The following is a 17,091-nucleotide window of genomic DNA, read 5'->3' on the forward strand; positions in this document are numbered from 1 at the left end:
GTGGGGGAGGGGCAGAGAGAGAGGGAGACACAGAATCCGAAGCGGGCTCCAGGCTCTGAGCTGTCAGCACAGAGCCCAGTGCGGGGCTCGAACCCATGAACCATGAGATCATGACTTGAGCTGAAGTCAGACACTTAACTGACTGAGCCACCCAGGTGCCCCTAGTTTTGCCTACTTTAGAACTCCCCATAAATGGAGTCATGTAGTAGGTATCCAGTATGTTTTGGAGATCCCATGTTAATTTCATTCTTCTTTAGTTGTTGAATAGTATTCCACTATATAAATATATCTTAACTTGTTTATTCATTCATGTGGACATGAGGGCTCTTTGCAGTTTTCATCATTATGAATGAATCTGCTCTAAACATTCTTGTCCAGGTCTTTTCTTCTCCCCCTCCCCCTCCCCCTCCCCCTCCCCCTCCCTCTCCCTCTCCTTCTCCTTCTTTTTTAATGTATGGGTAAATGCCTAAACATAGAACTGTTGGATTTTCAGTGCAAATTTGGTTGTGTAAGAAACTTCCAGGACTTTTCCCAAAGTGGTTGCTCCATTCCCATGAAGAAAGTATTCTCCACATCCTCAGCAACACTTTAGTGGAATCCACACTACTTTCAGCCATTCTGGCAGGTGTCATGGAGACTCACACCTAAGAATACTCTCACTAGCTCCTGCCCATGAAAGCAAAACCTGCCTCTCTGACTTCTCTCCCTCAAGGATTTACCTCAGCAGTTGAGAAGGGAGCCTTACGTTTCAGTGGTTTATTTCTTCTAAGGCCCCAATAGAGAAGAGGACATCTGTCTACTATTTGCCCATCTTTCCTCTATGTTGCTTAGGAAGAAAGTTTAAAATATCTTAACAGTCATCAACTGGATCAAGTTGGCAAGTTCAAAGTTATCTTTTGTTTTATGATATATTTTGAGGCAAAAGATTCTCACTTTTAAATCCCAGTCTTTCTCCCAGCTTCCAGCAATATTTAGAAACTTCAGTATTCAGAGAAGAAAAGCTCCCAATATTCAGGCTCAACCTCTTCTCTTTCAGGCTTCCTGGAGGACCATTCTTCGATTATCACAGCTAGTCTGTAAAGCAGGGTTGATGCTCCCTCTTTTTGGAAGAGGGAACTGTCCCTGAGTCCAAAGTCTCATGCACAGGGTTTTAGGACCCTCACACAAGTATTCCCACACATGCCTCTGCCCTGGCAGGCAGCAACTCCTGGCAGACTCTGACCTCTGATGCAGGGCTCTGGTGGCACCTCCCGCCCTCCCTCTGCCTTGTGGGGACAGCGCACTTGGCAGTCTCCCTCGGCCACCCTCCACCCCCAGCTTGCATTCTCTTTTCTCTCCCTTTGTTCCAACTTTGCTCAGTTGTCTCATAAAACTCCTGTTCTCTCTCTTATTTTCTTCCATATGGGAACTAAAAATGTAGCCTAAGCTTGCCTGATGACTGCCAAAGTAGTGTGTGGCATAATAAAGTGAGACATCATGAAGAACCAGTGCCATCAACATCTGAAGCCCTTGAAAGTACCAAGAGATCCCTTTTACAATCTCCACAAAGGAACCTTCTACTTTCTCAACCCCTCCTAATGAAACAGGCTTTTCCTCAAGTACCAGCATTCTACATAAAAAACCTTTTGTCTTCACTACTGGGTTTCTGGTTTAATGAATAGTGTCACAGAAACATTGTCTCCTATTACTTTGGTTAAAAAGATGCAGCATGTTAGTTAGGGTTTAAATTAAATTGTGACACCATGTCTATGAAAAATCATGTAGGAAATGCCAAACTGACTTAAACTCCTGGAATAAGATCAGTTTCTAAATTAGGACTTGCCTTTTTTTTTCCCGATTCAGTTTTAAATATTTGTTATAAGAATTTCCTCTCTGGCATGTTTTCTTTTATAGAGAAATGTATAATGATACATAGTACCATCCTCAACATCACAGCTTTCTATGTAGTATTTCTACCTAGAAAGTGTATATGATTACAATCCCATTTTACAGACGAGGAAACTGAGATTCAGGATAGTTTAATAACTCCCAGCTAGTAAGTGGCTGAGCCTGAATTCACTCCTTAGTTTGTTAGCCTCCAGCTGATGCTTTCTCTGCCACCATACTGCTACCCTCTGCACAGCTGAAAGCTTCCCAGCATGGACTGGAAAAGGTCATAACTGTGTGATTCACTTCCCCATCATTCTCTGCAGCTCCACCATGTTCTTCCCAAGTAATTGTCCAGATCTCACCAAATTTCAGGAGGATAGGGAAAGAAACTGGCAAAAGCTCTAAAGGAAAAGCAGTAAACCCAGAAAGAACTATTAAAAGAAAAGTTGTGTCTAGCAAAGAAACTAGCAGTGCAACTAATAATCAGCACCTATGATGCATTTTAAATGGCTCTCACGTGGCTAGGAGCATCATCACAAAATATGGCCTAAGGACCTGTTCTCTTGTGGTCCAGAGGACTGGATTTTCCTTAGTAGCTTGTTCTAATGGTGTTTAATACAGACTGACTAAAAGCTGCAGCACAGGTAAAGACTAAGAAGACTAGGAGCCTAGATTTGGCTACAGAATCTGACCCTTTTCTACCAGCTTGGCTGGCTCCTCACCTAATGCTCACATGTGAGGCTAGAGTCCATCGACTGACTCCTGCAGTCTCCCACGCTGTTATCCACTTCATCCTTATTTCAGTAAGACACCAGTCCCTGGGGCAGACAGGCTCACTAGCCCTCCACTCTACTCCTTCTAGTTTACCCTCTGAACTTGAAAGGCTGGAAATTCAACAACATTTTTCAGACTCTCTAGCGGCTTAGAATTCTAGACACAAATTAGGTTCCTCTGGTTATATGTATTTGCATGAGATCTAGAGGGCAGAAGTGAGGCAGAAACCATCTTCCTGCCCTCTTTTAAGCTATTTTTGTTGACAATCATGAAAGGAGAGCTAATTTTTAGCAGCATTATTCCAATGCTCAATCTCCAACTTCTTGGGTACTGATATGCAGTTGTGGCTGTTTCCAGCAGTATTTTTATTCTGGCTTTCTAAACCCAGGACTTCGGCTAGGGGAGTGTCTTGAGCCCCTCTTTCCAGTGGTAATCTCCAAAATGGTAGTTCTCTTGGTAAGTCAGACTTGTATTGCCCAAAATCCTTCTCGTCCACCTCCTCCTCTGTCAACATCATAACCACTAACATTTCTTGTATGCTCACTGTGTTAGGCACTTTGCTAACTGCTTCGTAGAGATCATTTTATTTAAACCCCAAAACAACCCACGAGGAAGGTACTATTAATATCCCTTTGTTCCAGATGAGTCTACTGAGATTCAGAAAAAAGAATTAAATTGTACTGCATCATAGCAAAGCCAATGGGTAAGTGGATAGAGCTGGAATTTGACCCCAGATCTGCCTCACTCCAAAGCCTATGCTCTGCCTCTTTAAGGTATTTGCAGGCCTAGAGCCTATTAGCAGATTTTAATTGCCCATACACATTACGTTGCTGAAAACATACCACTTTTTTCCCTTTGACAATATACATGTAGAGGCCAGCCTATTTTGCATCAAGATATATCCAGATATCAAAGAAGCCTTCGATTTAATGAGATAGAAAAGCATTTTCAATATCCAGAGGTATCACTTTGTAAAAAAATGTCTAAGTCATACCAGGATAATTTCTCTGTAAAAGTTGAAGAATTAACACCAAAGCAAACACAGCCTTCTACTTGCCTCTGGAAGGCCCAGAGCTGGGGGTACAGACATGCACTTACCAGGCGCTCTATTAACAGCGAGGTTTCGGAAATGGCTGCCTTTGATCATTTGCACAGATAATCGCCCCGTTGTGGCATTGTAGGACAGCCCCACCAACAGCTCTGGCGCCCCTCCATGAGACAGCGACTGCGTGGATGAAGCACTATCACTGTGAGAAACTGCAGATGGGCTGAGCGGAGACTCTCCACTCTGGAGGGGAAGAACAACAAAGAGTCCATTGGCCCACGCTGTACTACTCTCTTACAGAAAGCCGATATTATGTTTGGTGAAATGGCGGCCCAATCTCGACTGCTGCCAAAGATTACTAACGGCGCACTTGGTGTGAATGATAATGGGCCTGGGGAGCGCAGTCATGGATGAGATTCCCTGCATTATTAGCTGACATAGTTGCTTCAAGAGCTGTCTCCATTCAATATTTCCTCTCTAAAGACAAAATGGACAAAGATGTTATTACCAGTGTAAATCAAACCCTCTAAGATATGTGAAGAGCCAATAATACATTTAATATAGACCAAAATTCCCTCCTGTGTAATTTGTGCTTGAATGTTTCTATGGAACCCATCCACTCTAGGCATGAGTTTTGTTTCTGTTCTATGCAGCTTCCTGATGAATGTAGCAATACAGGAGGCACTTTGTCTTCACTAGAAAAAGAAATGACCACTACTGTCTACTACCACATAGAATATTTGGCCCCTAGTTCTGCTTCCTAGGGTTGTCAGCAATATGCCAGATGCTACATTTTTCCCCCTGAGGAAATGAATTACATTGAAAATGAGCACTTTTATGACTGCTTCGTAAAAAAAGCCAATGCATTGACTGTGGATCTCAGAGACATTGCACGCGCCAGGTGAGCCTAGGGGAGAGACTATGCTTTCGGTCCTGTTTATTCACACACATGCTTTTCCAAAGTACCCACATTTATACACCAGACATATAGGGAGGAGAAGAGCAAAGTAGGCCAGGATGTTGACTCTCACTCAAGAAGCATGCAGTGGGCCATGGCACTGTGAGGGCAAGAGAGCCAGCCTCCCAGAACCACCAACACCTCCACCAGAAACCAGTGCATCAGACTTAGCTCACAATTTCTTCTCAACATCTTAAATCATTTCCTAAAACTTCTTAGCAAAACCCCAACAAAATACGTTAAAAGGAATTAAGTACTCTTCACATCTGTAGGAAAATATCCTATTTGCCAGGCCATGGTAGAACCCTGGGCTTTCAAAAAACACAATTTGTAAACTATAGGGCTAGCTGGTTTTGATAGGTACCATATAGCCCCAGCTGTCAGGTTTATGATAATCCAACAGCGACATATTTGCTTAGTCTGGGGTAAGGATCGCCCCTCCTCTGTGTCTCTACAGAAGCATCCACCAAGGCACCTATCACTACAGAGCTTGCCTCTCGCATCACATTTTGAATCCTTACAAATCACTCAGTCTGGTGCATAGACCAATGTCTGACATGTAAACATGCTCAACAAGTAACTGATGAATGGAAGAATTTTTACCTTAAAGTTCTTTCACACGGGCACATCTTCCCCACTCAACTCTGTGGCCCCAGCACACGGCCTGGCACAGAGAAGTAGGGGTGTGATCATACCTATTCTCATGCCTTCAAGTGCATGTTCCTTCTGACCTCCTCTGGCTTCTGTTTTCCATGGTTTCAGACATACTTTGCTCAGAGTTTACGAAAAAAGAGGGACTTAAGCAGAAATGAGACATGATCTGGCTTATGTTTTAAAAGGCTCATTTGGCCCCTGTTTTGGGAATAGTCTGTAAGGGGCAAAGCAGGAAGGTCACTAGGAGGTCATTTCAGTAATCCAGCAGAGTTAGGTTCTGGTTATAGTTTGAAGATAGAGTCAATGGGATTTCAGGTGGAAAGGAGAGAAGTCACAAATGACTTCGAAGGTTTTTCACAACTAAAAGAATGAAATTTCCTTTAGCCAAGATGGGAAGGCTTCAGGTAGAATAGATTTAGGGAGACAAGTCTGGGGATATTAATTTTGAGACATCTACTAAAAATTTAAGTGGCTGGGTCTCCCATCACTACACTCCAGACTTTCTGGCTCCTTTCCTCATCCTGAGAACAAGCTCCTTCCCGCTTCTTGATGCCTGCATGTGCCATTCCTTCTGTCTGGAACCCTTGCTTATCCACATGTCACCAGTCTTGTTCTGTGTTTGATCACCACTTCAAAGACACATTCTCTGACCCTTCTAAACCAACAGCAAACTCTATCACTCTCTCTCTCCCCTTGCGTACCTAGTCTGCTATTGTTTCCCCTCCTCTACCAGTCAGGAAGCTCTTGAGGGCAGAGGCATCACCCGTTTTGTTCTTTCCTACATGCCTTCTGCCTATACTGTACTGGACATAGTAAGCACTCAGTAAACATTTTTGAATGGATGACGGATTGGCCCAAGAGCCCAAGATTGCTATGTGATCTTTTTACATGGTTTTTCAAAGGCCCACATACTAGATGACACTTAACCCCCATCAATAGTGGGTTTTTCATCTTGTAGACATACATACCACACTGTCCTTCCTCAAGACCCCAGCAGGGATGCAGAGGATAAGATACGTGGGAGGAGGCCAGTCCTATGAATGGCAGGTCTTAGAAGTGGCTGGAGATCAGGGCTACTGTTGTAGCCTACTCAAACACACGTTAAGGAGCTCCCCTTGAAAGTCCCATCTCTGAGATTCATCACAATGCACATTAAGGGTGGGAAAGGAGGAGCATCGTCAGACTACAGGTCAGTTATTCACAGGTTAAGCCCTTCCCCCACACTGTTACTGTCATTTCCAGAAATGGACAGGGAATACATCCATCAGCTTATAGGGAAGATGGGCACAAAAAACCCATTGTACCATGAAGTGCAAATCATGGCTTACAAGGATGAGGAGAGCCAAATGGAAAATTAAATTAAGGTGTTTGAATTCACAGGCTGAATGTACTAAATCAAGAGCTGACAATTCCAGATCCTTGAACATACCGCATCATTAGCAGCACCATTTAACATACTCACACTGATATTGCTTCTTGGCTCCAGAACCAGAGTCACTTTCATTTCCCCTTCTGGGTTCAGGTGGCTGAGATGGAACAGCTTCTCTCCCATCATTCTCTCACGGGTCATCTTGCGGGCAGCATACAGGCGGAAGCGGATAGCACAGGCAGCCACATCTCTGGGCTCCAGCTTGGTGAAGGTGACCTTCTCCTTAAAAACAGGGTTGGGGCCTCTCTGTATGCTTGTCCTTCCCCTCTGTTTCTTACTGGGCAGCAGAACTACGTGAACTTGCCAGGAGTTGACACCACTTCGGTCCTTATCTGGGAGGCCCTGCGCTCTCACAATGGTCACTGTGAGCTTCTGGCTGGAACCTTTATATTCAAAGATGACATCCAAGTCACCACATTTTGAGATGGGCTCCAGGGCCCCAGTTGGCACCTGAAAATTGGCCCCATCCTGTTCCTGTTGCAGATAGAGGAAGAGATTAGGAATGGAAATGATAATGCCCAAATACATTTTGGTGAGATAGAGCCCCTCTGTGCTCCATCAGAACACTGTACTTTTTGACTGCTAGCACACATCCCTGTTCACTAGAAGGGTCTGTTTACTGGTGTATGTCTCCCTTAGATTGTAAATTCTTTGGGGGTACAGCGCCTGGCATAAGGTGAATCTTCACGAATGCTTCTGGAATGAATGAACAAAGCTTTTATATTTTACAAAGTGTTGTCATATACACTCTCAAAAAGCACACCTGACCACTATCATTGAAACCGAGGTCTAAAGTCTAAAATTAGTCACCTATACAGCTTCCAAGAGAGAACTTTTTCTGGAGTTCCCAGAAAAAATGGTTGAGCCTGGGCCTGTGCTCCAAGAGCCAGAACTTCCTGCAGATAAGAATCCTAATGGGGGTCACAGACAGGTGATTCTTCAGTAGATTTTCCAGCTACATGGGAGAAAATGTCTAGGGTAGAGCTTCTCAAACGTTTGTGTGGACTTGAGTCACTCAGAGTTTCTGATTCTGTAGGACTGGGGTGGGGCCTGAGGCTCTGCATTTCTCAGGTCACAAGGATGTCACCATTGGCCTCAAACCACACTCTGAGTACTGAGGGTTTAGGAGGGCATCCTCAGCAGCCACTTAGCAAACAGCAATACCAGACGTGGAGACAGAACTTGGGTTGAAATCATAACTCTACCATGGACTGGCTTTTTGACCCTGGCCAAATAGGCCACCCTCTCTGTGGTCTAGCTGAAAAATGAGCATTAAGATGCCTATTTGATGGAGTGTTACAGCAATGTTTTAAGAGATATGGGAAAACACCTGGCTCAGACCAGACTCCATAAATACCTATTCCCATCAATGGACTGATGGCACCTATTTTCAAACATGGCCCCCCTCATTATACAATATCACCCTTCGACAACAATTCACCCATAGCCAGTCAGATCTGATGACCTCACTGAGAACACTGAACTGAGCTGATTATAATGAAGTAGTCTCTAACAAACTATAAAGAATGTCAACATAATTTGATTTTTTTCTATGAAGGCATGATACTTACTCATAACTAAACTTTGGCCTGATTCTTATTATAAATCAGAAACCATTCTTATTTATGTGACTGAACACCAGACTTCGATAATCTAAAGACTACTTTAAAATATATGATAAAGCACCTCAAAAACGTGCATTCATCATCAAAACTTCCCCACAGAGTCGAGGTGAAAGTGCACAGTTCACTGGAATGAGACATCTTTAGGCGACCCAGGTCTACCACTTACTCTCTCCATGACATTGGACAAGGTATTTAATCTTTCCACTTGTGGCTTTCTTCAACAGTAAAATGGGGGATGAAACCAATTACAGGATTGTTGCAAAAATTAAAGGACTTGACAAACAGGAGACATGGCATAAATGTCTTCTCTTTTAAAATGCACATTCGTCTACCAAGAAAATTTAGGCTTTTGCAAAATAAGGGAAGCTCCTTATATTCTTTCCTCAGCATGCATTCATGTGAGAGTGCTTCTATTCAGAGGTACTTAGTTTCAAGTGATAAAAGTGGTTGCTATAGAGACTTCTGAATACAACTGACTAGTGTAGATTTAATATTAGAAGCAAGTCTCCAAGGAGTTAGGCTAACTCAGAAATCAAGTCACAGTCTTCTGTTAAAACTCCCATCTATTTTAGCCTCCTCTTGATCATCTCTATATTGCTTGCTGGATCAGAAGTAATCAGGGCTAACATCTACTAAGCTGTCTCTTGTGCCAGGTACCATACTAAACACTTTATGGTCTGCAAAAGCCCACTTTCAGGCACTTCAGACCTTCTCGGCCTCACCTTTTGTTGCAGCTTTCCAGCAGGCACAGACTGTTGGGCTCTAAGTAGCTTCAGCCTGGCACAGCCCAACAAAGTCTTACTGCTTGTCCAGGCAATGCAACTCTCAACTCCCACCACAGGCCTCTACTGATGTCAAGGATTGGAATGTTACAGAATGCTGCATGGCATTCATGTATATAAAGTCCAGAGTGTCGTGGAGGTTAATGCCCCATGCAATAAACTTGTGTCCCCTTGGACAGATGTCCTGAGATGAGTTAGCACAGCTTCTTGCAGTCCCATAAGATCAAGCCATGAGCCACACTTAGTGGTGGCCAACTTGATTACACATTCTTATACTGGCTCTCCCTTCTACCCTGCTTCATTCCCCTCCTTGTCCCTCACTCTTGTTCTCAGGGATTGTACATCCTGACAAAACAGGCTCTGCTTTTTGGGAATCTACCTAAGAAATGTTATCTTTTAAAATATTCACATTAACCTAGCAAGGTAGGAATTTTAATATCTTCATTTTGTGGGGGGAGGAAACTTAAGGCTTAGAAAGACTAAATAACTCACTCGCTGCTCCCAACATCAGATGCCCTACCAAGGCTATGCAGGATTTACCAGTATTAATGCTCAAAATCCTAAACCTTAGACTGAACCATGATGACTCCCTTCTACCCCCCCCCCCCAAGCCTCTCACCACAGCTATTTATATTTGTAGTAAGTGTGTGGGGTGAGGCGGGAGTAAAAGGAGAGATGGAAACACATACTACTTTGAATTTCACATCCTTTTAGGTCCCTGCTCTTCATAATAGTTAGCAGAAGTTGTCAGCAACTTCAAAGCCAAGGTAAAAATATTCTAGTCAGTGACTTATCTCTCCACTTATCCATCGGGCTATCTATTCAGACAAATGCTCATTCCACCTGCAGGTCTGTGCTAAGCCCTTTGAAGGTCTCTGAAACAACTCTCCTAAGAACCCTGCATAAAACAGAGCTGTAGGCCCTAGCCAGGCTCTGGACGGGGACGATCCGAGCTGTGGCACAGGGAAACTGGGCTCTGTGGCCCCTTCCTGGGTTGATCTGAAACAAAGATTTGTGAAGGCTGGTATTTTTATAGCAATTAATTATTTCAACACACTTTACCTATCACCAGGCAACTAAAGGCTCTCCTCATGCGGGTACTGTTAATACCACTAATCCATCTGACCTTCCTGCAAGGTAAAAATCTCTTCATTTTTATCCCCATTTGGCAGATTTTAATTAACTTCTCAAGGCCAACCAGTTAATCAGTAGAAAGCAGAGATGAAAAGTGGGACACCTGCCTCCCTGTGTGCTCAAAATCACCAGCCACCCGTCCATTGTCTTCCCTGCCAAGCCTTGGGTCTGCAGGAAAAAGTTGACGGCCTTTTCCAGCAGAGAAGAGCGGTGCCCAAAAATCCATCAGCCTAAAGGGTAGTCACACTGTATGACTGGTTTCCTTCTAAGGCAAAAGAAATGATTCCTTTAGCTCTAAGATCCTGATTTTTCTCTAAGATGGGAATACTTGTGCCACGTTGTCAAAACCCTCGTAGGTTTAAAGATTTTCTATCAAATTGAAAGCCTTTGTGTTTTAGTAAGATAGTGTTGATGTCATCTGTGTGGCCCAAAGTAAACAGACCTGCAATATGTTCCCAATGCCAGATACACAGGGAAAGACTGGGTTCTTAATACAGTTAAGAGGCAAATAAATCAATTCTTAAAAGGCAAGCTAAGCCTGCAAAGCAGGCAGTTACAGGAACTGCCTCCGAGCCGCATCTGAGGTTCTACTGTAGGAGCACCAAATTACAGTTTTTGTCTCAAAATAGATAGGAGGTTGAATGGAGCACACAGAGATGTCTGGGTATTTTTGGAGTCTGAGAACATTTAGTGCTCTCAACACCAAGTCTTCTATTACAGCTCTGTGAGTCAGGCAGATGGGAGGTTACCTGGCAATTCCAAGCCTGAGGGAGCAATTATCAAGAGGACAGAGTATCAATAGGCAGGTAAACGATTTCTGTTTTGTTTTTGTGTGAGAATCCAAAAAGAATATTTTTAAGCATTCAATGTTATTGTGTGGGATTTGATAGGACTTGTCAGCAGCAAATCAACTGGGAAGCATAAATTTTTCCCAAAACTTATACGGTTAATAGCTTTGGGTGTCTCTATATGTAGGAATGCCCTTGACAAGCCACAAACCATGTATCTGCGTTACTGTTTCTCATCCTCAGCTATGACACCAACATGTGGGTGCGCGCGCGCGCGCACACACACACACACACACACACACACACACACACACACCTCCTTATGCTCTCTCTATACACCCCAGTGCATCAACTATAAGACTTTGGAACATTATTTTCTGTGATTTTTTTTCCTCCTCCTTGATGAGCATCTGGTGTGTATGACAGCCTAGGTCCTTCTAAGAGCTTCCACCTGGTTATTTTCTCAAGCAGACCGATGTTAACAAAATCCATTCACTTTTCTCCTTCCTCTTGCCCCACAAATTATATGAATATTTTATATACATATATTACATATTTCATCAAAATTAATTTCAAAGTAGGCAGTAGACATTATTATTTAATATCTCCTAATGTTATAGAATCATAATAAAAGACATCTAGCTAATAAAGAATAACTATAAATGCCTATACGATAATGTTTGTAAAATCTTTATCACAGTGCCTGGCACATAGTAATTGCTCAATAAATGGTAGTGTCTGTAATAATCACCTCCAATCATACCTCTGGGTGGTTAGGAATATTCTGGAGTAAGTTTTAATTAAAAAATAAATTTAGAAGGAGCATCTTTTATCAGAGGTTTATTCCAAAAAGCAAAGTCAATGGCAAGAGGGTCATCACAAACTAATGCCATCTTCTAGATCTTGAATTCAATGCAAATCTAACAAACATACTTACACTGCAAGATATTCATCATATTTTGCATCATTTCATTTGGAGGGCCACTGTATTTTAGTTTAATTTTCAAGTGATTCTCATATTCAAATAATTATAACTCAAGATTGGGGTAAATAAAAATCGACTCCACTTAATTGAAACCATGAAGGAAATAAACCAGTCTTCTCTAAAGAACTAAAAAATCTTTTATATAAACAAGAAGCCTGATTGCTGCTGGGTCCATTCTGCCACTCTTCTTTTTTTCCCCCACTTTGATAGAAATTTATTAACTATTCTTTTATTGGTATACATAGGAGCTGTGACTTAGTCACCTGAAAAATTTTTATTTCTTATAAATAAAGGCTCTTTAGGTCTTTGTTTTTCAAGGCATTGCTTCCTTTCTGGAGAAATTTTTTCCTTAAGACATGAGCAGGAAGAGGAAAGCAAGAACTCACTAGAGAGCACCCAATACTCAAGCAAAGAAAGAATGGAAAACAAATAACTTGCCTCTGGACTCCACATGGAGCTGCTGTCAGTAGCATAGGAGTCTTCAAATCCCCGGTTATTAAAAGCTGTCTCCAATTCCAAGCTGCCTTCTGTGGACTGGCGACTAAGGCTGCGAGGCACACTGGTCTCTTGGGGAGATGCACCCTGGTGCCTGGTGTTTCCCACCTCACATGGGGACTGTGAGTGGGCAGAGATGGGATCATCTTCACCATAAGACAGAGTCTCAGAATAGTTTGGTTGGCTGGCTCCATCCAAACCTAAATGTGCAATAAGGAGACTATTTCAAATGTATTATTATTTTACACCTTTTTACCTAGAGAAGTTGAGCAGTAGCAACAACACAAATCAAGATCTCAAAAACAGAGGCACTGGGTGGCTCAGTCTCCAGGCTCAGTTCATGATTTCAAGGTCATGAGATCGAGCCCCATGTCAGGCTCAATGCTGGGTGTGGAACCTGCTTAAGATTCTCTCTCTTTCTCTCTCTCTCTAAGTAAAAAAAAAATCTCAAAAACAAAACCCATCAAATAACACCTACAGAAATATAATTGTATCCACAGAATGGATAAACTTGGTCTAGATAACCAAAAAGACCATTAGTTCATTACATGGAATATACAAAGGCTTAATACTTTCTAACAATATGAATATAAAAGATGTGTGCTTATATAAAAAAAACACATTAGCATTTTGTCGGAACTAACGAACACAAGACTTTGGGGATGGATCTAGAAAGCGAGAACAACAATCTACTATGGAGATCATACTGTCTCCTGACTCTAGGATTCTTCTTTCTCTCTTTCACATTCACCATCTTACCCTCTCCTTGAAAGGCTTCAGTGGTTCTCTCAAGTAAAAAATTCTTTACTTGATCCATGGAACACTGGACTTGGATTCAGATGATCTGTGTTTAAAACCTAGCTCTGTGTTAAGAATTTACACAATATTTGGACTGTCTGAACTTTTGTTTTCTTATCCATAAAATGATGATAAGAGCCATCACAGAGTCATGTGGGCACATGAAATAATATCCACCTGGCAGCCACTAGGTTTTCGATAAATATTAGCCTTGCTTGTTTGTCTGACCCAAACTAGCCTCCTCCAACCCTATAAACCCCAATTTTCTATTGCCTCCCACCTTGCTGTCACCTGTGGCCTCATGGGCTCATGAAAACACAAGTTGTGTATTTCTTTTCACAATGGTCCCCAAACCCCCTCTCCTCTCATCTTTCCTTTCCATCCAAAGTCCAATAACTCCTGAATCTTCCCTGACTCCTTGGACTCAGTGTTTTCCCCTGACCTTGGTGTTATTCTGTTTTCTCTTTCAGCCCTGCATCATCTGTGCATCCCCTTCCTCTTCTTTAAAGTCTAGGTTACCCTCGGACAGTAAGGAAAAACGCAGAGTCTTCCAAAGCAATAGTTTTCACCCTGACTTTCCTCTCAATGACATATTCTCTCTTTGGTCTCCAATCTCCTCCAGAAGCCACAATCCCAGGATAAGAGAAAATTAGAGATAGAGATGGGATGAGTGAGTGGGATGACAAAGTAGAGATGATAAATTCAGCTCTCGTTTACACGTTGTGTGGTAGCAATCGTTTCTGCTGTTGGTCTTAAAGCCTCAGTGAGAATATAAGCTCCTTGAAGGTACTAAGCCACATACAAATACGTTCTAGTCTTTATCCACCAGTGGGTTTCACTAAACCCTCAAACAACTTTCCAGGCTAGGCAGGTAACAAATAATTGAAGCATTCAGGTGTGCAGCAATATGGAATAGTGGTGACAGTCGTTTACCAGACAGTTTATGACTCACCTGCAGTAAACATGCAAACTTAAAATTGTATTATCACCCTATGCAGACTATACAAAAACATCTTTAGGTGGTCTTGGTACTCAGAGCCCAACTTCAGACTCCTGATTTGGGATTTTGCAACACCATGGCAATCCACTGAGAAGTTCCCCTATCTGCCTTGTTATTCTTAATAATTCAGTGCAGTCCCCTTGGAAACACTTTCATAGGACACCATAACATTTTTACATTCACACACTCAGTTATTTGGCAAACACACTTTAAAAAGGCCACAGAAAATGACAGAACGAGAGATACTCCATATGCAAAACCCTACAACATAAAGCAGAATTTTCTTCTAAGGCTCTAATTAGCACATCCATTCCTCATATACATGAACACTAAAATGTCCTATTAAACAGTGGGTCATCCATCAATGTGTGTAGCACCCAGCAGGATTTCAGCACAAAGTCTAACTTTGCCAAGAAATTACCCCTATAAAACTGTCTCATGACTTTAACTCCTACAGTGATAATACCTAGATCAGTAATAAGGGAATTTTCAAAAGCTACATTAAACCTTGAAAAGCTATTCATAACCAAAAAACATAAGAACCATATTAATGTAACAAACCATTTTCTTTGACAGACAAGCAAGGACTGAATTAGAAAAGCAAAGCTAGGGTACAAGTCACAAGGAGAAGGAGAAAGAAAGAGGATTCACCATCACATAAAGCCATCTTCCCATCCTGTAAGTTAAGGAAGATCATGTCACCTTAAACACATACAGGAAAGTAATTGCCTGTTGTCAGAGAAATGTGTCCTAGCTTCCTAGAAATTATAGGCCATAATTATGTCACATAAACCATATTTATTTTAGCAGAAAACTTTTTTGCACTTTTTAATCCATATCCCACCTTGCCATGGCATAACCCTATTATCCAGTTACTTCATTTTATACTCCCAAACCCTTCCCTCCCACCACCACCCACACATATACAAATACTTTTTCTCACCATCTACGATGATGGTCAGTTTTATGTGTCAACTTGGCCAAGCTATAGGCTTCAATTAATTAATCAAACATTAATTGAGGTGATACTATGGAAGTATTTTATAGATGTGACTAAAGCCCTTAAGCAGTTGACTTTAAGTAATGGAGATTATCCTACATAAGCCTTAAGAGGAGAACTGAGGCCTCTCTGGACACAGAGAAATTTTACCTGTGGATTTCAGAGCTCTATATTTCTCTACCAGCTTCAGTATTAGCATAGGCCAATTCTTTGCAATAAATCTCTTGATATATATATATATCACCCTGATATCACCTTAAAAAATTATTCTTATATAAACTCTATCCCCCATGTGGGGCTTGAACTCATGACCCTGAGATCAAAAGCTGCATGCTCTGATTAAACCAGCCAGGCATCCCAATATCACCTTGAGATAGATATATATATATATATCTCAGGTCCAAGGTGGATCACTTCACATAAACCCTCTTTGACATTACTGGGGAGACAGTGTCAATCAATGTACCACACTAAGTCAGATAAGTGAGACAAGAGAGAACCTCCCAGGAACATGAAGATAGCATTTTCTTGGTTCTAATAACCTCACTATTCCATCTAGAATAAAGAACCTCACTTGAAACATGAAACCTTTACTTTCACTGGTTGAACATTTTGAACATATTTTTAAAGTGTAAGAGTTGTCTACAATTAAATTTTATCTTAGAAAATCATGTTTAAGGTAGAGTGAAAGGGACATCTGGGTGGCTCAGTCTGTTAAGCCTCCAACTTCAGCTCAGGTCATGTTCTCACAGTTTGTGGGTTCAAGCCCCGCGAGCCCCGCACTGGGCTCTGTGCTGACAGCTCAGAACCTGGAGTGTGCTTTAGATTCTGTGTCTCCTTCTCTCTCTGCTCCTCCTCTGCTCACTCTGTCTCTCTCTCAAAAATAAATGAACATTAAAAAAATTTTTTTAAATAAAAAAGGTAGAGTAAAAAAAAGCTAAGTAGATGCAGGACAGACAAGAAACACACAAATCTTCTCTGGGATGAATGCTTAATCTCTTCCTTATTCTTTCTTGCTGGAAAATAATTCACTGATCTAAAGATGAACAAAAAGAAGTGACACAGAAAAAAACGTCATGCAATAAAAATTACATTAACATTTCCATGGTATTTGATAACCTAAAATTTAGCATGCAGTTATCCCTTCCTATGAAAATCCTGATTTTCTTCAAAATCTACAAATAATTTACTGCATTATCCAATGCGGTGTGCTTTTCCCTCCCTCCAATAGCGAAAGTAATTTTATCTTTTCTGTCACTATCTGTCAAAAATTTCAGAATCCCCAGTTATAATTGAGGTTATTGCTAATTCCAGAAAGGGTAAGTTTGGAATGGTTGTCAGAACTCTCAGAAAAGGAGCCATTTGTATAAATCAGAAACTAGACATTTGGGCTTCTGGGAAATGGGGCCATTAGCTTTTGAATGCAACATGCTGCTCCCAGGGAATCAACTGCTATTAACTTTCATTAGCTAACATTTGCCCTCCTGGTGGAAGAGGGGAAGGCTGTGATGTAACACCAGCAAAAGAGAAAACAAGAGAGGGAGTAACGAAATGACGGAGGGCAGTAGCTACCGCTACCATGCTTTGGTTACATCACGCATTTATTTTTTCTCTTACCTTGGGCTAAAAGGAATAGCAATAAAATATGTTATGTGGCTCATATCAGTAAGTAAAATTACATGGTGGATAGCAAATTGTTATATTTCTGCTGAAGAATAAGGTTTTTTCTGTATATTCTTTATTGCTGTTCTTTTT

General features: G+C 41.6%; 1 protein-coding gene across 1 annotated transcript in view; it reads right to left on the minus strand.

The window, feature by feature from the left end:
- Nucleotides 1-17,091, minus strand: part of SYT16 (synaptotagmin 16) — a 93,717-nt gene that overhangs the window by 10,793 nt on the left and 65,833 nt on the right. Inside the window, exons 3-5 of the mRNA XM_047079921.1 lie at nt 12,482-12,738; nt 6,763-7,203; nt 3,742-3,931 (exon numbers count right to left, since the gene is read on the minus strand). Of these exons, the coding sequence (XP_046935877.1) occupies nt 3,742-3,931; nt 6,763-7,203; nt 12,482-12,738 (888 nt within the window). The remainder of the gene's footprint in view (nt 1-3,741; nt 3,932-6,762; nt 7,204-12,481; nt 12,739-17,091) is intronic.

The sequence above is a fragment of the Lynx rufus genome, unplaced genomic scaffold, assembly GCF_022079265.1.
Source record: "Lynx rufus isolate CCGP_SWC_20201006 ecotype Redwood Valley unplaced genomic scaffold, mLynRuf1.p SCAF_17, whole genome shotgun sequence".
NCBI lineage: Eukaryota > Metazoa > Chordata > Mammalia > Carnivora > Felidae > Lynx > Lynx rufus.